Here is a 23,829-nt window from a genome sequence, read left to right as displayed (position 1 = left end):
CAGTTTGGCTCTACTCTTCCCATTAGCTCATGTTCTTTTATCTGTATTTTCTCCCTCCTTTTTTGCCCCATTATGTTTTCTTCTCCAGCTTTTGTTTCTTTTTGGTTTTCTTTTGTAAACTCATTCTGAAAGAAAAATCTGTAGTGGGTTTGTAGAAAGTGTAGGGCCCAGGCAGGTCCCCGCCCCCCTTCCCTTCCTCTAACCTTTCTCTTAAATGACGGAATTGAACCTCATCTCTAATCAGTTAGCAGAGGGCATCTTGAAGACAAGGAGTTCTTGTCTTGTTCATTATTGAAATCTCTGCCATTTAACTTCATGTACATGTGCATTCAAGAGTGAATGAATCCAGTTCATACCATCCATTTGTTTAAAATAGCAGTTTGCCTGCTCTGTAGAAATTTTCCTGTGTATTGACTGGGATATACAAGTCTCTCCAAGTAAAGACCTTCCTGCTGACACACCTCATTATCCTTGAAGCAACTATCAGTAGCTAGGTTTGAGAAATCTGAGCTAAAACATGTAAGTTAACCACATTAGTATTGTCCTATCCATGCTGTGGGAAGTCTTTTTAAATTTAGTATCTAAAACCATTTCCCAAACTTGTCTTTTCCTCTCTCCTCAATAGGAGAGTCCTACCCACACTTGTTTTTATTATTGTACTTGGATACAGAGCAGAGCACTCTACAAGCCAACACAGTGCTTCAGAAGGGTATTATGGTATAACTAAATATAAATAACAGTGATTTAATAGGGAAAGGGATAAAGAAACATACCCACTCTGATATTTAGAGAACCTGATTACAGAATTTCATACATTGAAAGGCAAATGGAATAACTTGTCATTGGATACTCGGTCATCCTTGTGTTCCTCCCACCCAACATGGTTTATAATGTAAAAGGTACTAAAATCCATTGGACTCCTTTTAGGATAAGATTATGGGAGTAGAAGAGCAAGGAACAAGAACCCCAGTCAGTGGGTCAAAAATGAAACTTTATGCTTAAAGTGGTCATCAGAAACAAATAGCTGTGAGCAGAAACCACTGAATACTGCTTATGTTTTCTTATGATGTATCCAGGAGAGGTTTGAGAATTGAAGAATTTCTTGCTTATTCACAGCTTAAATAGGCTTAGAATAGTTTAAACATTCTTTATTCTTCAGTTTACTTGACCTAAGGCTGATGGGTTTGTGGTAGTCCAGAATCAGATTGTGTGTATCTGAAAGACACTTCTATTTTATGGAGAGGATCCCCCCATTAAATAAAAAGGAAGAGAAGAGGTTATCTTTTTTCCTTTTTTGAATACCCTATAAAAACTTGGATAGTGCCACCACCTGCTTACCTTTTGATGTATTACTTCACAGTGCTGGTCCCAAAGGTGATAACATCTATGAATGGAGATCAACCATTCTGGGACCTCCAGGATCCGTGTATGAGGGTGGTGTATTCTTCCTTGATATCACTTTTACACCAGAATACCCCTTCAAGCCTCCAAAGGTAAGAATGTCCCAATTTATAGTTAAATTTACATATTGCTATGAGAGACTATTGAAGGTTTTAAAATTGAGTTTTAATCACAAAAGGTAGATTTCTGTTATATCAACAAATCTCTAAGTACATTTGGATGGACACAAAATACTGCACTGGGGAGGGGAGCTTTGCCTCTTGCAGAGACCATAGTTCTAAAAGGTATGTGCTTTGTTTTGATGGTGCTTAAAATTCTGCTATTTTTAGTGACACAGCTCTATCACTGTGTGACTGTATTTTCCACTTAGAAAAAAGTTACTGAACAGTTAAAAATGATTTCAAAATATCTGTGCACTAAAATAATGAGAAAGAATCTCCTACCAAAGACTTGGATTCTGCTCCTTGTCATGTTTTGGTCTTGTTCAAATTCTTAATCTCCAGGCTTCAGTTTTCTAATCTAGGATAGTATCTCCTATGACATTCAATCTATGATTCTTATTTATACTAAGTGGAAATTTTTACTTTGGAATGATTCTGTGTGTCTCACACAAAAAAGTTAGGAAACCAAAATAAAGTAACCCAGGCTCATATGGCTTGTGTTAATTTGTCTACTACTATGATCCTTACCCATTTCTGGCTCCTCATTTGTGGAGACTCCATTACAGTGATTCTGTGACCTAGGTAGACGGGATATCTGTGGGATCTAATGTAAAAATCAGAAAAAGCAGAAACAAATCTCATCTTCATTTTTTTTATAGCCTTTATACCTAAACATCTTGCTTTTGTTTATGTACCCACTGTGTTTTAGCTGTTTGAATTCATTATGAAGTTTATTTTAAGGCCCTGTAGTACCACCAGCTAACACAAGAGGTCAGCAAACAATTAGCTATTTCAAACTTGAAAAGTTAGGAAAATATTTAAAACATTGAAACTGTTAGAATAACTGAAGTTACTTTGCTTTTTGTTGATGGATATTACTTTTGAAATGACAGAGTGTATCAATGAACATTCTAATCTCAGATTAAAGTCGTTTAACCTATCTTACCAGCTTTAAACTGTATTCATCTTTTAAAATTTAAAATTAAAAAATTTTAAATTACAGAATAGCCACTCAACTGAAAAACAATATAGTAAAAATTTCATTGTTTGCTGTTTAAATTTTAATACTGTCTTTTTTTTTTTTAAGGTTACATTTCGGACAAGAATCTTAATACTGTCTTTTTTTTTTTAAGGTTACATTTCGGACAAGAATCTATCACTGTAATATTAACAGTCAAGGAGTTATTTGCTTGGACATATTAAAAGATAATTGGAGTCCAGCACTAACCATTTCTAAAGTTCTCCTTTCTATCTGCTCCCTTCTTACAGACTGTAACCCTGGTAAGGTTAATATTTTTTTTCTTCTTTCTCACCTGAAAAATACTTGTTTTGATAAAGTACAAGGACCTTCAAAAGAACAAAATGTAGGGGGCACCTGGATGGTGTAGTCAGTTGAGCATCTGACTCTTGGTTTTTAGCTCAGGCTGTGGGATCAGGCCATGTTTGGCCCTCCGCTCAGTGTGGGGTCTCTTTTAGGATTCTCTCTCCTTCTGCCCCTCCTGCTCATGCTCTCGCTCTCAAATGAATAAAAAAAATCTTTAAAAAAAAAAAAAAAGCTAATCTTTTTTTCAAAGAAAGTTTTAATCAAGAGAAGTTCAATCTACTAGTTGAAAAAGGCAGCAACTTCTGTGCTCTAGAACAAGAGGTTTTAAATTTTTCCATACAGTTCTCTTAAATCACATACTTCTAACTAAATGTTGAGTCATTGCTTAACCTCTCCTGTGCCTTCTGGTTCACTGAGTACTTTCCCTAAAGCTGGTGTTCAATTTCGAAAGTGATAATTCTTTGCTTAATAGTGATTATGAGACTGATTGTGGGGGGTGGGGGAGGAAGCTTATTCTTTTTATTATTACAGATTCTATTTAGGTTTCAGAGCAACACTATACTTAATTGTTAAGGTCCAGGTTTTGACCTGGTAACCTGGCCTTTTCTAAGTAACTAGCATAGATGTAGTGTTATATTGCAGTAGCCCAGAGGACTACAGTATTCCACAAAGTCAGGTGAATACAGTTGGATTCCATGTTCATTGCAGCCTTGAAGTTCCAGTTTTTATTGCACTTACCTAGTAAGAGCAAAAACACCTCTAATTGGGTGGTGTTTGCTGGGAGAAAAATAGAATGAACTAAGGAGATAAAGCCACACTAGTACTAAAGCCTGAGCATTCTGTTTTGCTGAGACGTTTTCCCCTTGCAAGTGCCCAGGATAATGGAATGGTGTTTCAAAACTGTTTTTTCACAAATACTTTGCATACTTCTTCCCAAGCCGTCACTGATTTATTTGCTAAAATTTGAAACATTCTTTTCCTTTCTCCAAAGTAATCTACATTCTTTTCTTCCAGCTGACCCTTTGGTGGGAAGTATTGCCACTCAGTATATGACCAACAGAGCAGAACATGACAGAATGGCCAGACAGTGGACCAAGAGATACGCTACATAAATTGGGTTTTCACATTCTTACATTATTTGTCTGTCACAGAGAGAGCTGCTTATGATTTTGAAGGGGTGGGGGAGGGTGGGAGTTGGTAAAGAGTAGGGTATTTCTATAACAGATATTATTCAGTCTTATTTCCTAAGATTTTGTTGTAACTTAAGGTATCTTGCTACAGTAGACAGAATTGGTAATAGCAACTTTTAAAACCGTCATTAGTTCTGCAATATTAGCTGAAATGTAGTACACAGAATAGACACTGGGTTCAGTTGCTTGTAGTCTGTAAATTTAAAATAGCTTAATTTTGTACAGGTTACACACATGGCCATTTATGTAAAATCCCTCAAGACTACACTTTTTTGTTGTTGTTCAAAAAAATTGGAACTTGTTTTCCTTTCTTGGGAGGGAACATGGATATTTAACAGTTTTTAGAGACTGTCATCTCATATATATAAAATGGATACGTGGCTATAAGACACCATATAGGAAATGAGTAGTTATGTATTTTATTTTATATGCCAATCTACTTTATTGTGACAAGATAAGAGGTTTGAATCACGACTTGTGAAAACCTGTAGTAAAATACCTTAAGCTGTTAACTGTAAGGTGTGAAATAGGAGTTGCTCAGTGGATTGGTTATATGTTGTGGACTACTTAAGTCTGCATTTGTTACTGTGCTAATAAACAATATTAAAACAACCACCTAACACTGCTGTATTCATTCACTTTATTTTGCCTGTGTTTGTAGTTTGTAGATTCTTCTAAACTTGGTAAGGCTTTGCTACTACACAACCTACAAGTACTACACACTGAATAATGTGCAAGGACCTAGGTTAGTTTTGGTGTGCTACTCTGTTTCTTAGGTGTCTTAGAAAAGGTCAGAGATGGATTCTCATGGCTAAATTAATACATCTGAGGGACGATTTGGCAGTACCTAAGTGTGTGTATATATATATATACATATATATATATATATATATATATATATGTATATATATATATATCCAGTAATTCTGTTTCTTTGCGTGTACTCCAGAGACTTCTTAAAATCACTGTAAGAGTATTTCTTCATCTCTTTAAAAATAATAGGAAAGAAACCGAGATCAACCTCAGGTAATGACTTAACCATTATCTGAATAGTTTTTTGGGGTTTCCCCCCCCCAAAATTGTGATGAGGAGGTTTAGCCAATTAAACAGAAGCAACACTGGCTGATTTACAAGTTTTGTATTATACAGTTCTTGGTTTGAACTCTCACAGAAATGAACCAACTAAATCCACTGTACCTAGCCTTAAAAGTATTCCACTTAAATACGGGATGAGACTCTTAATCTTGGGGTCCTGACTTTGAGCCCCATTGGTAGAGTTTACTTTAAAAAAAAAAAAGGTTACAGTGTACTAGTTTTTTTTAACATGTCTTTTTGCTGAACAGCTTATTTCATATTTTACATATAAATCAAATAGCTAAGGGAGCTATTTGACAGAGCCTGGGTGGCTCAGTTGGTTAAGCATCCGACTCTTGACTGTGGCCTTAGGTCTTGATCTCAGGGTTATGAGACTGAGCCATGAAACCTGCTTAAGATTCTCTTTCCCTCTCCTTCTCCTCCCTGCCCCCACTTCTTTAAAAAAAAAAAAAGGTTGCTTTGCCAGTTGAAATACTAAGTACAATAGTGTCAACTTGCAAAATATAGTTAGTCCCACGGCTTGGATATTGCCAAAATCTTCAAAGAATACCACAGCACAAACTCCGGTATCTAACAAGACTACCTTAAGTCCAATATTTTTATGATACGTTTTATTCCACATGACTGTGTATCCAGAAAACTACTGCAAAAGGCATAGTAATACTTGTGGAAAATGGAAGCTTTAGTGCCTTTCAGTGCTTAGCGGTTTTCTAAAGAAAGAGCAAACGCTTTGAACATACTTCCACCACCTACTACCTCAAGTCATGCTAAACATAGAATTTGAACAAAGTTAAATCATGGGTTTTGTTCTACTTAGCAGGGTCTCCATGAGATAAAATTTAGTTTAACACCTAAACTGTTTACTGGTTGTGATCTAAAAATGACATTAGATGATTAGTGAACTTCTTAAAAACAAAATTATATTTAAGCTAATAAGTTTGCGGAGTTATATAGAAAAATGGGTTTCTGGAACAAGTTGGGGGTTGTGGAGCTACTGCTCACAGGTATATCTGCATACTACCCAAACTTTATTTTACTGTTTAGACAAGTACAACAAAAGAGCAGAGGTGCTAAGTTCAGGGACAAGTTTCAAACAATGACAATGCAAATCTGTTATTTCGTATCAGGCAATAAACTTAGTCCAAATAATTTATAACCTAAAGTGCATTAAATTACTTAAATTACTTCTTTAACGGTTTCCTAAGGACCAAAGTAGATGCAAATGGCCTGTTTTAAATATGTTCATGGACACCTAAGGCAATCACTATTCAACAAACAGTTGTAGCATTACTGATTTTTAGTTTTCCGTGTTAGAGTTCCCTTTGTTTTTCCTCCCAGGCAAAGGAAAGCTTGATTTGCTCTGGGGCTGGGTAAGTTTGCTGGCTAAGAGAGTGAATGGCTCAATCAGTGTTCTCCGATCTGTAACTGTTACCTCCCACAGGCGTACTTTCTCACTTCTTGCCCACTGCTGTGCCACCTCAGCATCCACTTGTCTCTGCTCAGAAAGGTCAATTTTGTTTCCCAATACGACAATTGCCACCTGAAAGGAAGAGAAAAAAGATTACACTTCGCCAACATCAGTTCCTAAGCAAAATAGAAAAATCAAGAGAACTGTCCTGTTGAATAGAATTGCTGCTTCAAGACTGATTCTCAGATATGACCTGAGTCAACTTAGTAGGACATTAACCTCATTCTTCCTGAATGCATATTTGTTAAAAATACAGATGCTCTACACCTTAACTAGGAAACATTTTAAGTCATCAGTAAGTGAAGTTACTTAAGTCAGAAATGAATAGAAGCTAAACTTGGGGCAATTAATACCTAAGAAATAGACAACAGTTTCTGAAATGTGTCCACATTTCAGTGTAGCTATACTTGCTGTTTGGGAAATCTGCAATATCTACTTCAAAAAAAACAAAAAAGGACCGGGGCTGTGAGAGTTTACCCCTAGAACCTAAGTTCTATGAGAATAGGAACTGTTAACTCCGTTCACATTATTCCTGATCACAAATAAGTGCCTGATGCAAGTGCTAAACATGTTGAATGTAGGGACCAACAGCAGTATTTTACACTAAATGTAAGGCAGTCAGTCCTTCCCTTAAGCTTGAATGCTTATTCTACACCATGCAGTTTCAGGCCACCAGAACACAGCGGTCACAAGGTAGTCAAGGCTCAGGAGGAGGGAAGGTCTGGAGGAGAAAGAATATCCAATTTTCAGGCCCTTGACTATATAAAGAAGACAAACAAGATCATGGAAAGTAGAAGAAGGGCAGTAAGAGTTTATTACAGAAGGCACCTCTGAGGAACAGCTTTGAATGAGGACATACAAGCCACTGCTGTGTTTCTGCCTTAAGACCGCTCTCTGTGCTCCAGCTGGACCGTGCCTCCCAGGTAGGATGGAGCAGCAGGCCCAGAGCTCTCGTTTTCTTGGCAGTTCTCGTATTCCTTCATTTCTCAACAGGATCTATCCCTTCAGGCCCTCCTGTCATTCTTCATCACTCATGTTTTCAGCTTTACATGTTCTCTCCTATTCCGGTCTCCCATCGCCCACCCTGACCTATCCAGTTGCAGAAACTGTTCCATGTTGCCCCTAGACTCAACAAAATCCCCCTTCTGTCCCCATATCTGCTTTGAATATTCCCTTCACCTTTTTAGCTGAAACTGGCTCAGCTCTGTAGTACTTAACCCCACAGTGAGCATGGGATGGAAGGGGTAACCTTGTCCCTCAATGCCACCTCCAGTAATGTCCTTCTCTAAGAACCCTAAAACTGAAGGCTGGTGCTATTAGTCTATACTACCTACTGTGTGTTTCCCACCCCCATCCTGCTGCTACTCATTAAAGACCTGGCTCATGGTCACGCCCACACTACTTTTATCTTAAGTCCTAGTGACTTCACTAACCAAATAGCCTTAACCTCCTCCTGACTTTGGCCATTTCCTCCCATGAACACACCCTACTCTTGCCATTATTAATGCTCCCTTACGTGGTCCCAATTCCAGGAATCCCACTCCCACCTCTGCCTTCCTAGTCCATGCCTAACGCCCTGACTACAACAATCCTCAACACCAGAAGGACCTACAACCCACTGGCTCACCCACCTTTATCACTGTCCTTCAATCCCTCTCCTGTCCTAAGTTCTCAGCCCAGTTTAGATTCTTTTAATTTACTACCTTGCCATCATCATCCCATTATATTCACCCGGTCAACACCCCCCCCAACCTTAAATTTAACTCTTAATTGGACTGACTTGAAGTGAGCTGGTGTTCCCCAGCAAATACTGTAACAGCTCCTATCTTGGCCCTCTTCAACCTCCAACATCTCTTCTTTCCCCACGTTACTCTCTCAGCTGATGTCTGGACTATTTCAGTAGGAAAACAAGCAGTTAGAACTTTCACCTGCATCCACCACCACATCTAACAACCTACCATCTTCTACCCCAGATAAGACTGTCAGTCCGGCAATTATTCCCCTCCCCATCAATTTCCTCCTCTTTTGAATCATTCCATGAGTATGCAAACACTAGCTCTTGTCTAAAAAAGTCCTCTCTTTTACACATCCTTCTTCAGCTGCTGATTCCCTTTAAAGGACAATATATTTACCCTTTGACTCAAAACTTTCAAAGAGCTATCTTTGCTGTGTCCAATCCTTATATCCAGTCCAATCAAACTTCATCTCACTGTTTCACTCTAATTATTTTAAAAACATCCCAAGTTTCTAAAGACTGGCCACATGCTAGTCCTCAGCTTTCCCGACCTATCTGCACCATGATGCAGTCTGACCTCTCTGCTTTTTAAAGTGGTTTCTCCTCAACTGGTAACTGTTTTAAGTGCTCCGGAGCAATAGCATTTCACAAAACTTGCTTCTCACCTTGTTCCCCAACTATGTTGTCTGTTGTCAACACAGCAGCCAAAATGAACATTTTAAAACAAGTCAAAAGATGTTTAGCCTTATTTGTATTAAGGAAATTGAAACTACTAAAGTACCATTTTCACCCCGAAGATGCACAAAATCCGCAAACACACACCGTTGTTAAGACTGGAGAACAGGTACTTTCATACCCTTGTTATGGTCAGTAATTTGAGAATATATCCTTTGATTCAAGAACCCCATTTTGGCTGATCTTACAACTATAAAACATACAAAATAATAAATGTGTAAGATTATTCATTGTAGCAAAGTTCATAATAGCAAATGACTATAAATAGCCCAAGTGTCCCATCAGTTTGGAACTGGTTAAATAAGTATGATACAGGGGCGCCTGGGTGGCTCAGTGGGTTAAAGCCTCTGCCTTCAGCTCAGGTCATGATCCTCGGGTCCTGGGATCGAGCCCCGCATCAGGCTCTCTGCTCAGCGAGGAGCCTGCTTCCCTCTCACTCTCTTCCTGCCTCTCTGCCTACTTGTGATCTGTCAAATAAATAAATAAAATCTTTAAAAAAAATAAGTATGATACATCCATACAACGAATATGCATCAGTTTTTTTTTTTTAATTTTTTAAAGGAATCTGAATACTGCTATGGAAAGGACTCCCAAGATACATTACATGGAAAATAAAGTGCGTAACACTGTCCTACCTTTCGTGTAAGAAAGTAGGGGTTGGGGAAAACTATATGTATATTCCTATTTGCTTGTATTCATAGAAAGAAATTTTGGAAGGATGCTCCAGAACAAGTAAAGTGATAAAATAGTTAAAAAAGCATGCTTGAGGTGCACCCTGGCTGGCTCAGGTGGTGTAGCATACGACTCTTAATCTCAGGGTCATGAGTTCAAGTCCCATGTTGGGCACAGAGCTTACAATCAATCAATCAATTGATAAATGAATAAAAAAATAAATGAATAGTATGCTTGAGATAAAGGAACTCAGTGGTTGAGGATAGAGGTGGGAACGAGACCTCACATTAGTCCTTTTTATATATCATTTTTATTTCTGAAACATGTGCAAACATTACCTATTCAATTTTTTAAAATCAAACATGAAAATAAATAAAGCAACGTAATCTATTATGTCTTTCCTTTGCTCAAAACCAGTGGCTTCTGATCCAAAGTGTGGCCCTCATCTCCTACCATCCTCTTCCTAGCCCAGTCTGGCCTCACTGTTGTTCCTGAACATGACAAAGCAAACTTTCCCAGACCCTTGCGCCTGCTAGTTCCCCCACTTGGAGCCTCCACACGGGTCTGGCTCCCTCCCTCATTTTTTTCAAATCTTTGCTAGAAGTCACCTTATCCGGGAGGCCTTCCCAGATGGCCCTACAGAAAAATAGTACCTTTGCATCCTGCTCTACTCTTAATTTTTCTACATAGCATCTGACTCTTTGTGATACAAATGTGTGTGTTGTCTGTTGTATTGCCTGCACCTCACCTAAAACAATGCCAGGCATATAGTAGTTGCTCAATATGCATTTGTTGAATGAATGTGCTTCTTAAAATCTCCGTAACAACCATATGAGAAAGGTACTATTATCCCCATTTTATGATTAAGGACACTGAGGCAGAAAGTGGGGAGGCAGACCCAAGATTCAAGTACCAAATATGAGTGGTCAATGAATCACTCTTTCAACTTTTGGGGGGCAGGGAGGAGAATATGAAGGATACCCTGGAAAATAACAACAGCATTTATGTGTTTCGGTGGGGAAAACGGGTGGGAGGAGAGCATCCATCTGCGACCTGCCTCTATGTTTTTTGAAAACTGAACCTTGTGACTGTAATCTATTCACAAAGCAAGTATTCAGAATAATAAAATACCAACAACTCAGATGTCCTTCAACGAGTTAATGGTTAAATAAACTTTGGTACATAAATACCATGGAATATCACTCAGCAATAAAAAAGAATGAACTACTGATACATGTAAAACTTCGATGACCCTCCAGAGAATTGTGCTGACTAAAAAATGCGGATACCAAAAGGTTACACACTGTATGATTCCATTATGTTGACCCTTCTGAAATGACAAGGTTACAGAAATGGAAAACAGATTAGTCAGGGATTAAGGGAACAGGATGGGAGGAAAGTGGTTATAGCAAAAAAAGATAACAGGAGGGATCCTTGCAATGATGGAACCGTTTTCTGTATCTTGACTATAAATGTCTTGGTGGTAACATTATACTAGTTTTGTACAATGTTAGCACTGGTGGAACTGGGTAAGGGATCTCTATAATTTCTTTAAAATTGCATGTGAATCTACAATTATCTCAAAATAAGTAGTTTAGCATAATAAATAAAATATAAAAATCTAGGTTAAGAACATCTTCGCCAACGCTGTTAACCAATACATTATGTGGTTCCCTAGAGGAAAGGGAGTCAGCCATGTGAAGATATGGGGTAAGAGCTGCATTAAGAGTTCCAGGAAGGGAACCAGCAATTGACAAAGACTTAAGAGGGGAACAAAGTCATCACATTGAAAAAAACGAGAAGTAGGGGCACCTGGGTGGCTCAGTGGGTTAAAGCCTCTGCCTTCAGCTCAGGTCATGATCTCAGGGTCCTGGGATCGAACCCCACATCAGGCTCTCTCTGCTCAGTGGGTAGCCTGCTTCCCCCCTCTCTCTGCCTGCCTCTCTACTTGTGATCTCTGTCAAATAAATAAATAAATAAAATCTTTAAAAAAACAACAAATAACAAAACAAAAACAAGAAGTGGACCAGTGTCCCCAGAGTGCAGTGACAGAGGAACAAAATTATAAAAACAATGGGGCGCCTGGGTGGCTCAGTGGGTTGGGGCCTCTGCTTTCGGCTCAGGTTGTGGTCCCAGGGTCCTGGGATCAAGCCCTGCTCGCGGGGAGCCTGCTTCCTCCTCTCTCTCTGTCTGCCTCTCTGCCTACTTGTGATCTCTGTCAAATAAATAAATAAATCTTTAAAAAAAAATTATAAAAACAAGACAAAGAGGATAGGTACGGGCTGGATCATTTAAGGCTACAGATCACAGTAAGGAGCTTATTTCTAAGTAGTAAATGAGTATAATCCAATCATTTTATTTATTTATATGTATTTATGTTTATATTTATTATTTTCTGCTAAGGCTGAAAACAATCCTGTTTAGGCAACGAGACAAAGAGAGCCCTAGGAAACATTGTTCCCAAACAATATGAAGTGAACTATGTAGTATTTGAGACATCATGTTATTAAAATTCAACTTGCACATGGCAGCAAGCAAAAGCAGAAAGTCAAACGCTGGTCCTGACTGAATTCATTCAATCCTGTATTTCCTGGGCTAAGAAAAAATATTATGAAGATTATAGGTACATGAATACAATTTAAGGCTTTTTAAATATTGTTACTAACCAAAAGTCCATGCTACAAGTTAAATATTACAATTCATAGTTAGCATTTTTAACAAACCCACTTACCTCCTTTTTGTCTTTAAACTTATCAATTTCTTTCTTCAGAAGTTCTACTCTTTGAAAGGATTCAAGGTTATTCACACTGTACACAAGAACAAAGCCATCAGCAAATGAAAAATAATGTTTTGGAAGCTCCACACCTTCCTGTAAACCTCTGGTGTCATAAAGATGTAACTGTTCCTTTACTCCCCGATCTGTTTCCACTGAAGCCATATATACATCTTCCATTGTTTCACAATCTTCCATTCCTGGGGTTAAAAAGAAATTATTCTCATATTGAACCATTATGCTGTACACCTGAAATTAATAAAGTGTTAACTCAATTAAACCTCAATAAAGAAAAAATATTATTCTTTTTGGATAACTCAGTACCAATTAGTATTTTCCGTTCCTTTAGAAGTTTGCTTTCTAGAGGTTTCCCTATTTATTACATGTAAGAATTATATTTCCATTTACTAAATTTCTTTAAAGTGAAAGGTAGTTGTTACAGTAAGTGAACAAAGTGGCATTAAAATATATTTCATCTGATTAGAAATAAAAGTAGAAATAAAAACTTGGCAATGAGACTTGGTAGTAGGTATTTTTTAAAAAGTAACTGTTTACAAAGTCAAAGAACTTAGTACCGAAATTGGAGAATTAAAGGCAGATTTTATGTTTTTAAAGATTTTTATTTATTTATTTGATAGACAGAGAGAGATCACAAGTAGGCAGAGAGGCAGGCAGAGAGAGAAGGGAAAGCAGGCTCCCCGCTGAGCAGAGAGCCCGATGTGGGGCTCGATCCCAGGACCCTGAGATCATGACCTGAGCTGAAGGCAGAGACTTAAACCACTGAGCCACCCAGGCGCCCCTAAAGGCAGATTTTAAAAGCAGCTTCAACAACTAAGTACTTCCATTTTCTTCTCCATCACAGCCAAGGACAGAACCTGTGGTAATTTTGCTGCCTTTATTCTATACAACTTCCAGTATTTCCAGAGTCTGTTTAAGGGACTCAAAAACTGGTATGTCATGTCTGGGCCTGAGCACTAGGCTTGAGTTCTCAAGTACCTACTGGGCATTTATATGTGAATGTCACTGTAACATAAGGACTTCAAACTAACAAAACCTCTCTCTCCTCCCTGCACTTGTTCTTCCTCCTTGCTTTCTTTCCTTTATCGCCATCTCTCCCTGGCAGTCTTCAGAGTTCTTGCTGACCAAGAAGAGTGGATGAAAGTTATCAAAAATCAGCCACTCTGCTGCTGGAACACCTGTTTTATCTGTTGTCTCCTTCATTCCTGTTGGCTTGTTATATTCACCTGAACGACTGCAATAGCTCAGTAAACACCTGGTAAAAGACCTCCTTCCCAAACATCACTGAAATGTGAACTCTACAGATCCTCTCCTGTCCCTTGTACCAGTAATACCACCTTACACTTCAATTTTTCCTTATCTTTCCCCTCAAAAACGCGACTGTCAATGCTGAGAGCCAACACTGGCTTATCTGTCTTTACAGCTCTGAGGACTAGCAAATTGACTTACATACCTAGAAAGGCCTTAGTAAATGTTTGCTGAATGAATGAATGAATGAATGAACTCATCTCATAACTGATGTCCTAGTTTCTGTTCCCTTCTGGCCTGAGTGATCCTTTTAAAATGCATTTTTGTTTGTGGCATTTGTGTGAGTTTTGTCTCTTCAACTAGTCCCACATCTTTGAGAGAAACAAACCATTCTGTGTACATAGCAAGTATCCAATAATCATTTGTTGATAAGGGAATTAAGGGGAGATTAACACTCTGAATTTTAATGAACAGTGAAGAGGCTTATAAGATAGGTTATCTAGAGCCCCAGGAACTATCTTCCTATTTAAATATGAGCTATATCCAGAAATAAAATCACGTGAATAACATCCTATGCCAATAAAACATACAGGTATATCCCAGAAATTTGCTGGTTCTGTTCCAGACCTCTGCAATAAAATGAGCATCACAATATAATCAGTCTTGAATTTTTTGGTTTCCCAGTGCATATAAAAGTTAGTTTACACTACTCTGTGAACCAGACTAATGCCATCTTAGACAAATCTGCCATGACCACTCTGATCTGAAGCCTTCCAGAGCAGTCTTCCCTGCCCCATTCTGTTTTGCCACACGCTTAAGCACACCCTTGGCGCATAATGTCCTTGATCTGCTCTGGAGATTGGACTATGATTCTCAAACATTCCTTCCCAGGTGGTCTTCCAACCTGTACTCCTCATCCTTTGGGCGGTAAAAGCAGGTCTTATAGGAGGTGGAGTTGCAGAGATATACTTGCTTGCAGCTGCCCAAGAGGGACTTCTGTTCAGAAGCCCCTTTAAACCATTTTTTGTCAAGTTGGACTTGTTGGCCTTTTTCTTCAGTCTTAAGGCTCCTCTGGCCTTTGAATATCATTTTGCCTATTACTTCCCTTTCACAGAACAGTTGATGAACCAGGCAGGAGGAGCCCAGAGACTGAAGAATAGGCAAGGAAATGAAGCTTCTTTTGGGGGAAACCCTGGAGTGGCTGACCACAGCAATGTGGGAAGGCACAGTCTGTCTGCTTGATGGCTATGGATTTCTGCATGGGGACACTCTGAAAATGCCATATGGATTAGAGCTATTACAAATAGCTCTAATATCTAATATGTAATATCTAATAATCATATTGCATGATCCACTAGGGTAAGGAAGGCCACCAAGCAATGGTGGGTTGGCTGCTCCTGTGGGCTCTTCAGGATGCCATCAATGCCTGGTTCGGGGCAGAAGTGAAATAAAGGAGTTGGAGAAAGAATTACAACTAGAGAAGGACAGGAGACTATCTACATCCCTTTTGGGTCCTAATTTGGTAGATACTATCTAAAACCAGGATGCACAAATTGAGACTTTAGTGTGTCTGTCGCTTTGTTTGCCCTAGAGGGCATAAAATGTGGCAACCTCAGATTACAGCCATCATTTGAAGCCTGTCTGGGATGCTAAACCATGGAACTCATGGGAAACATCTTTGTATGCCAGGAAAGTAGGATGTTTTCAGTAGGAGAAGGTATGAAAAATGGAGATGCTTTTTTATTGAGGAATAGAAAAATAATTTTGTCCTAAAGAGGATCTGATAGTCTGGAGAGGAATAAAAAACAGGACAAAATCAGAATGGAGAAAATCGTAGAAGGTCTGTGGAAAAGGAATATTTGGAAAGGAATTTTAGGTGTGACCAAGCTGGCTAAGATTAAAATGGATTTATATTAAAATGAGTTTTAATATCAAAAGTAAGTTGATGAAAAATTAGAATCTGGTTTTCTGTCTGTTAAAAGGACATATAAATCTTAAGTGTTTTTTTCCAAACATAAGTGGAAAAAGCTTAAGCCATCTATACAGGTTACCTTACCTTACCTTATTCCATCTACCAAAAAAACAAATTTAGATGCAACATTTGAGTGAGTTTTGTACCTACTTCATGGCAGTAATTTTAAAACAGAAGCTATAAAGTTTCTGTATCTGTATGTATGTGTGTCCATATGTATGTGTTATGTAGTATTTTCTACCTCTGGGTGGTATTGCTAAAATTTGTATTAAAAGAAACCTCTATTTAATTGGCTTAAAGAAAATTAAGCATTACATAATTTAAATTCTCAAATATAATAAAAATTAACCCAAATGTTCTTTAAGTTCATGGGATCTAACATAATTTTTCTTAAAGTTTTAAGTTTGTTGGTTTAATTAAAACAGGTATGTCTTCAGAGTTATCAACATCAAATATGATTCCAATAATCAAATTTACTAGTTAAGTTCATGTTCATCTATTACAGTTTGTCAGCAAAAATAACTTAGAATGTTGGTTGATTTTGTCTAATGTCTTATGAAATTTTCACAGGTCATCTAGACATAATTGTTAGTAATACAAAGACTGAACAGATAAAAAGTTTTAGGCAAATTTTTAATTAGCTTCCCAAATCTTCCTGGTGTCTTGGAACCTTAAAGTTTTGCTAAGTGAAGAATGCTGGTATGAGTTCACAACTGCTTACTTAGTTTTTACTAGAAATTAAGGGTTCTGAGGGTTAAGAATTTTATGTAATATATGTAATCAAAGCTGTTAGAAATAAGGTTACTCTAAAACAAAGGCGCCATTAGGGTAGCCCAAAAGCAAATGTGGCATAAACTGCTGGCAGTGGGCATAAACAGAGAAAAGACAGACTGCCAACCAAATACTGTTCTAGTGGTTTCAAGGAAGGAGTTTACTTCTGCTCAGCAATTTAAGCCACTGCCCTCTATCCACCCTTGGGAAAAAAACTAAGCCACAAGTGATTTCTTACCAGGGCCAGGTACCCCCTTGCCCGGAGAGACCAGGGATGGGACCAAGGTTGCTTCCATGTAAGAGTAACAGGGTGCAACAGGAGGTCCCGAGTACAGCTCACAATTTACTGGACACCATAAAATAAGCAAAAAACCATGTCCTGAGTGGATACCAGAGCAGAATGTACCCTAATTCATGGCAATTCAGAATGGCATTCAGGGAAGCCACCAACACTTATGGAGGGAAAAGCCTGGGTGGCTCAGTTGGTTAAGCATCTGCCTTTGGCTCGGGTCTATGATCCCAGGGTCCTGGGATGGAGCCCCAAATTTGGCTCCTTGCTCAGCGGGGAATCTGCTTCTCCCTCTGCCTGGTGCTCCCCCTGCTTAATGAGCTCTTTCTCTCTCTCTCTCTCTGACAAATAAATAAAATCTTGGGATGCCTGGGTCACTCAGTCAGTTAAGTGTCTGCCTTCAGCTCAGGTCATAATCTCAGGGTCCTGGGATCAAGTCCCACATCAGGCTCCCTGCTTCTCTCTCTGGCTGCTGCTCCTCCTGCCTGCTTGTGTGCTCTCTCTGACAAGTAAATAAATAAAATTTTTAAAAATAATAAATAAATAAAATCTTAAGAAAAGAAGAGCATAAGGGGAAAATGCACAACAGTGTGCTTGAGAATAAAAGTCCAACTGCCCCTTATGAGGTTTTCGTTTCTCCAATACTGAAGGATATATTAGTCATAGATAGATATTCTTCTGGGAAAAATTACTACAAAGCTCTGTAGGAGAATTTCACATTTGATTTACAGTAACTAAAAGGATCTTTTAAAAAAGATTTTATTTATTTATTTGAGAGAGAGTGAGTGAGAGAGAGAGCATGAGAGGGGAGAAGGTTGAAGAAGCAGACTCCCCGTGAAGATGGGAGCCCGATGCGGGACTCGATCCCACAACTCCAGGGTCATGACTCAAAGCAAAGGCAGTGGCTCAACTGACTGAGCCACCCAGGTGCCCCTAATTAAAACTATTAAGGGGAAATGCAAGTTGGGATCCCGTATTACTCCCTCCCAGGTTATAAATTAAAGGATTTAAGGAAATACCTGCCCCTATAGGGGAATTAGCAAGAGTACAAATAATCAGCCCGGCACAAATTCCCTATAATAGCGCTATATGGCCTGTGAAGAAACCAGATGACATCTGGAGAAGGACCGTAGATTATAGAGAACTAAATAAGGTTGTACTAATATTACCTAAATCACTGAACAGAATGTACATGGTGTATGTAGGCTCTTACCATGTGGTTTCAGATTTAGCCAATGCTTACTCCCCCCACCCCCCGGGTGGCTCAGTCAGTTAAGTGTCTGCCTCTACAACCTCAGGGTTGTGGGATTGAGCTCTGCATTGGGCTCTCTGCTCAGGGAACCTGCTTGTCCCTCTCCCTCTGTCTGCCCCTCTCACTGCCTGTGTGCTCTCTGTCAAATAAATAAAATCTTAAAAAAAAATTTATTTGAGAGGGTATATGCATGCACATGAGCATATGTGGGAGCGCAGCTAAGGGAGAGGGAGAGAGAGAATCTCAAGCAGACCATGGCTGAGCACAGAGCCTGATGCAGGACTTGATCCCATCACCCAGAGATCATGACCTGAGCTGAAACCAAGAGCTGAACTGACTGAGCCACTCAGGTGCCTTCCCCTGCCCCACCCCCAATGCTTTCTTTAGTATCCTTTGCATCCCGAGCCACATGAGATGGTTGACAACAGGTATTCCAGACATCGCCACAAAGATATTTGCCTAGCTCCACTATCTGTCATGGTAGACCTGCTCATGACTTGTCTTTATATCCACCACTACTCATGGTTAAAAGGTACCATATGTCAATGATGTGATGCTAACCTTTGGAGACTTCCGTTATTGTCTTTTCTTGAACAGTCTCTGCTCTCATCTGAACAAGCAAGGATGTGCCATCAAGCCACAGAAAAGTATAAGGCCCTGGGCCAGTAGTCAAGTTTTTGGGGGTTACATGGTTAGGTTAACTGACAAGGCTCAGTGACTGACAAGATCCAACAGTTTCCCATCCCTCAGACAGTTAAGCAATTGCAAGGGTTCCTAGATCTCCGGGGTACTATAGGGCCTTTAGCCCAATTTAGCACATTGCCTATACCCTCTCTACCATCTGGTGAAAAAGGAAGCCGACTGGCATCAGGAAGAACATCAAGCTGGCTTTGATGAAGCTATTAGTTACTCAAGCACAAGCCCAGGAATGCCTTTACCTAGTGTCCTCATGACCCTAGATGTGACCAACAATGCCAAATGGGATAAGCTGGGCATTTTGGCAGGAACAGCACAGAAAGTTAACCCTGTTGAACTTCTGATCACAACTCTGGAAGGGAACAAAGATCCAATATTTTCCTACTGAACAAGTAAGTATAGGGGCTATAAGGCCCTTCAACAAGTAGAGCCCCTAACTGCCACTCTTCCAGTAACCGTCCAGACTGGGTTGCCTATAACAGGGTGGCTAGATTATATATTCATAAGACTGGCCCTAACACAAGCCCCCACATTGCAAAGATAGCATGCTTACCCACAACAGAGTGTTCTTGCCAACAGTCCCCTGGGAGCTGAATTACATGGTATTTTGGAGCCAGAAGAATATGAAACCTTTAATGGCCATCCCCCAAAAGCCTCCTATGGAAACCCCTCACAAGTAAAAGGCACATATCCTATTCCTGAAAATACTTGGTATATGGGTGGCTCTCCTAGAAGGAATCCTAGTCACTAAACTGCAGGAATAATCCTACTCCAGACTGATACTGTCCAGTTTGAGATTGCAGATAATAAAAGCAGCCAATGGGCTGAACTGAGAGCTGCCTAGATGGTAGGTATACATGAACTCTGACCCCTTACCCTCTGCATGGATAGTTAGGCTTTCTATAAGGGCCCAATGGGCTCAGGCTGATTGGGAAGTTTTACAGAAACCATTATGGGGAGAATTATGGAAGAATATATGGAATATAGGACCCTGCTGCCTCCCATACTGTTTTCCATGTCTCAGTGCATAGGCCTGTCTCACACTATGGGAATACTGAGGCAGACACCTTAGCAAAAAGCAGGGCCCTTACCTCCATGCAAAGTTCAGAACTGGCTGCGTGCTTTTATAAGGAGTGGGCATTGCAATGTAAGGGGGACTGAAACATAATGAGGGGAGCTGGCATGCCCCTTTACTATACTGACTTCCTAGCAGTATCAGTAACTGATCTGCTCCCATTTGAGAACTAGAAAGCTCCACACATCACAAGATACATACATCACGCAATCAAACTGCTTTTAGATTGCCAAACTGATTATATAAGCCCTCTAACCATAAGTCAAGGGAAAAAGAACACCCTAACTTGTGTGGCTATAGCCAGGGCTCATCTAAATCCTTCCCTGTAAAAGGGCCAATCAAAATGCTGCCATCAATGCCCAGAACAACTTAGTGCCATATAGAGATATCCTCAAAGGATAGACTGTGATATTGAAACACATTACACTAGATATGATGTGAGGACGTACATTGGTGGTTTCATTTTCCCTATACTCCTCAAGCCACCAGGCTAACTGAAAAGAAGAATGGCATTCTTAAAGCTCAACTCAGAGCTCTCTTACAGATGCCATGGCTGCATGGATAGACAAGTCTTGCCAGAAACCATACACTTGTTAAATTCAACTGAGACCATCTGTGGTGACCATTTCTTGCCACAGTAAGAAATGCTCGAGAGAGCTAAGGAGGTCCCCATTGTTCCTGCTGGAGTTGGGGCCGAAAACAGTCAACACATACATATTCCAGACAAGCACCTCCTATACTGAAAGGCTTTAAGTCGCCTTTCATGGTTGTTTGTACCACTTTTAATTTTACATGTACAGGCTGACTCTTTGGCCACAGGGCAACATACCTGGTATGTCCCACCTACTCGTGCACCACAGGCTACCTCTGTGCTCCTGACAAAGGGCAAAGGCAATAACAACATCTCAACAGAAGGAGAGAATCTCCCCTACACAAGTACCTACTACACATTTACTCTTTTATCCTCAGCCTGCTGCTTCTCATGTTCTGATAAAGGAGACCCTTTCCTGCAATGAACATAGACATATGTGGATGGTTTACAATGAGATTCATGCTAGATATGTGGTTTGCTCCTCTTTTCATAGGTCTCTTCTCCTGTTGCTATCTACATTACTGCTGTGGTTTATGCCTTCAACTTGAACACAGTCTGGCAAAGGAAGCTACTGACAAGTGCCACTCTCTGATGGCTGAGGGAATACTGCAGAAAAGGTGGGCATGAGAGATTGTGAGAGCCAGATTTGAGAGGTGGAGTGTGTGAACCAAACTAACGTCATCTTGGACAAATCCGCCATGATGACCACTCTGTGATCAGCTTTCTTATTCCTTCTGTTTAACCATACCCTTCACTAGATCCTTAGGGCGTAATGTCCTTGATCAGCTCTGGAGATTGGACTATGATTCTCAAACATTTCTTCCCAGGTGGTCTCCCAGCCTTTCCTCCTCAGCCTCTAAGGCTATAAAAGGTCTTATGGGGGGTAGGGTTGCAGAGATCAACTTGTAGCTACTCAAGACACATCTCTGTCTGCAAGTCCCTTTAATAAACCATTTTTTGTCAAGCTTGACTTGGCCTTTTTCTCCAGTCTTATGGCTCCTCTGGCCTTTGGAGATCACTGCGTGTACCACCCTTTCATGCTGGTCTATTAAGTGTGCAACAGCATTATGTCTAAAAAAAGTACATACCTTAATTTAAAAATAATTCATTGCTAAAAAGTGCTAACCATCACTTGAATTTTCAGGGAGTTGTAATATTTTTGTTGCTGAAGGGTCCTCAACGTTGACGCCTGCTGACTGACTGGGGTGGTAGCTAAAGGCTGGGGTGGCTGTGGCACTTTCTTAAAATATGACAACAGTGAAGCCTAGTACATCAAATGACTCTTCCTTTCACAAAGAATTTCTATGTAGCATGTGATGCTTTGATAGCATTTTTAAAAGATTTTATTTATTTATTTGACAGAGAGAGAGAGATCACAAGTAGGCAGAGAGGCAAGCAGAGACAGAGAGAGGGGGAAGCAGGCTCCCCACTGAGCAGAGAGCCCGAGATCATAACCTGGACCCAGGACCCCGAGATCATAACCTGAGCCGAAGGCAGAGGCTTAACCACTGAGCCACCCAGGTGCCCCTTTGATAGCATTTTAACCCACAGCAGAACTTCTTTCAAAAACTGGGAGTCAATCTGGGGCACCTGGCTGGCTCAGTTGGTAGGGCATGCAGCTCTTGATCTCAGGTCCATGAGTTCAAGCTCCCACACTGGGCATAGAGAGCTTACTTAAAAAGAAGAGACAAACTGGAGTCAATCCCCTCATACCTTGCTGCCTTTTTTAAATTTAATTTTTTTAGTACTCTCTATACCCAATATGGGGCTCAAACCCACAGATCAAGAGTCACACACTCTTCCAACTGAGCCAGCCAGACACCCCCTTGATGCTGCTTTTATTAGATCAGTTTATGTGATACTCTGAATCCTTTTTTGTTATTTCAACAGTCTTCACAACATTATCACAGAAATAGATTCTATCTCAAGAAACCACTTTCTTTGCTCATTCATAAGTAGCAAATTCTCATCTGTTAAAGTTTTATCATGAGATTGCAGCAATTCAGCCACATCTTCAGGCTTGCTCCACTTCTAATTCTAGTTCTCTTGCTAATTCTCCCACATCTGAAGTTACTTCCCCCACTGGTCTTGAGCCCCTCAAAAGCATCCATGAGGGCTGGAATCAACTTCTTCCAACTCCTATTAATGTTGACATTTTGACCTGTTCCCATGAATCATAAATGCTCTTAATGGCATCTAGAATGCCAAATCCTTTCCTGAAGGTTTCAAGTTGGAGCAAGGTCCTTACTCTTTAGGCAGAAGAACCTGGCCAGTGAAAAAGGAAAATTCCTAAACATACTAATATCCAGGGTTCCTTCAACAAATGCTCTACTGGATCACCTTACGGTGAAACTCCAAGTCATAAATCCTAATTTCACTCTTAGAGCTTTCAATTAGCTTTTCAGTTTCCCATTCCTAATTATGAACAGATAACCAAGGATTACCAGATAGTTGAGGAAAAGAGACCAAAAATCAGAAAAAAGCACCTTAAGGGGAAAAGACTATGCAAAGAAAACAAAACACTACAAAATATTTACTAGAAGGGATAAGATAGGGCACCCATGAAGTAAGAATAGGGTACTAAGAAATGAAAACTCAAGAGAAGGGCTAGAATATAAAGATGAGAAAAACTCAGAAAGTGAAACAAAATAGTGAGAGATTAAAAACAGAAATGAAATTCAAAAATTAGAGGACTAGTCCTCTCAAAAGAAAGTTCCAGAAAGAGAACAGGAACACAGAAGAGGGAAAGCCTCAAGAAAACAATTCAGAACTGAAGAACATCCATTTCCATATTGAAAGAGCCCACTGAGTGCCCACTATCACAGATGAAAACTAATTTGATACACCACTGTGAAACTGCAGAACACTAAGGACAAAGAAAAGAACCTACAAAAGCTTCCACATCCAAACCATCAAGAATCATAATGGCTTCTCAAAAGCAACACTGGAAGCAAAAAGAGAATCTGGTAAAATTGAAAAAACTCATCCTCTCTGAACCAGCAATTTCACTCCTACATATATAACCCAGAAATTGTCCACATATGGGGCGCCTGGGTGGCTCAGGCCATTACGCAGCTGACTCTTGATTTCGGCTCTGGTCAGGATCTCAGGGTTGAAAGATCAAACCCATGGTTCAGCTCTGCACACACTCAGCACAGAATCTGCTTGTCCCTCTCCCTTCCTCTTTGAGCCCCATCCCCCCACCCACCTCACACACCTGTGCATGCACTCTCCACCTCTCTCTCAAATAAAGAAATAAAATCTTAAAAAGAAAAAAATAAAGAAAGAAATTGTCCATATAATAGCTGGGCTAAATGTACAAGGTTGTTCATTATTTCTAATAGCCCAAACTGGAATTAATC

General features: G+C 39.8%; 2 protein-coding genes across 7 annotated transcripts in view; one reads left to right on the top strand and one right to left on the bottom strand.

Moving 5' to 3' along the window:
* LOC132011756 (ubiquitin-conjugating enzyme E2 E1) overlaps window positions 1-4,696 on the top strand; it is a 78,624-nt gene extending 73,928 nt beyond the window's left edge. For both annotated transcript variants that reach the window (XM_059390859.1, XM_059390857.1), the window contains 3 exons: window positions 1,361-1,493; window positions 2,696-2,843; window positions 3,901-4,696. In XM_059390859.1, coding sequence (XP_059246842.1) covers window positions 1,361-1,493; window positions 2,696-2,843; window positions 3,901-3,998 — 379 coding nt within the window. In that variant the 3' untranslated portion in view covers window positions 3,999-4,696. The remainder of the gene's footprint in view (window positions 1-1,360; window positions 1,494-2,695; window positions 2,844-3,900) is intronic.
* The window catches only part of NKIRAS1 (NFKB inhibitor interacting Ras like 1), a 76,008-nt gene that overhangs the window by 40,416 nt on the left and 11,763 nt on the right, over window positions 1-23,829 (bottom strand). For 4 of the 5 annotated variants that reach the window (XM_059390852.1, XM_059390853.1, XM_059390855.1 and 1 more), the window contains exons 3-4: window positions 12,513-12,754; window positions 6,604-6,711 (exon numbers count right to left, since the gene is read on the bottom strand). In XM_059390852.1, the coding sequence (XP_059246835.1) occupies window positions 6,604-6,711; window positions 12,513-12,754 (350 nt within the window). Of the gene's footprint in view, window positions 1-2,090; window positions 2,167-6,603; window positions 6,712-12,512; window positions 12,755-23,829 lie in introns of all 5 variants that reach the window. The other variant, XM_059390851.1, reaches the window with a different exon arrangement.

This window comes from Mustela nigripes, chromosome 2, assembly GCF_022355385.1.
Source record: "Mustela nigripes isolate SB6536 chromosome 2, MUSNIG.SB6536, whole genome shotgun sequence".
NCBI classification, from domain to species: Eukaryota; Metazoa; Chordata; class Mammalia; order Carnivora; family Mustelidae; genus Mustela; species Mustela nigripes.
Note: the sequence above shows the minus strand (reverse complement) of the source record. Positions and strands in the feature narration are given on the sequence as shown.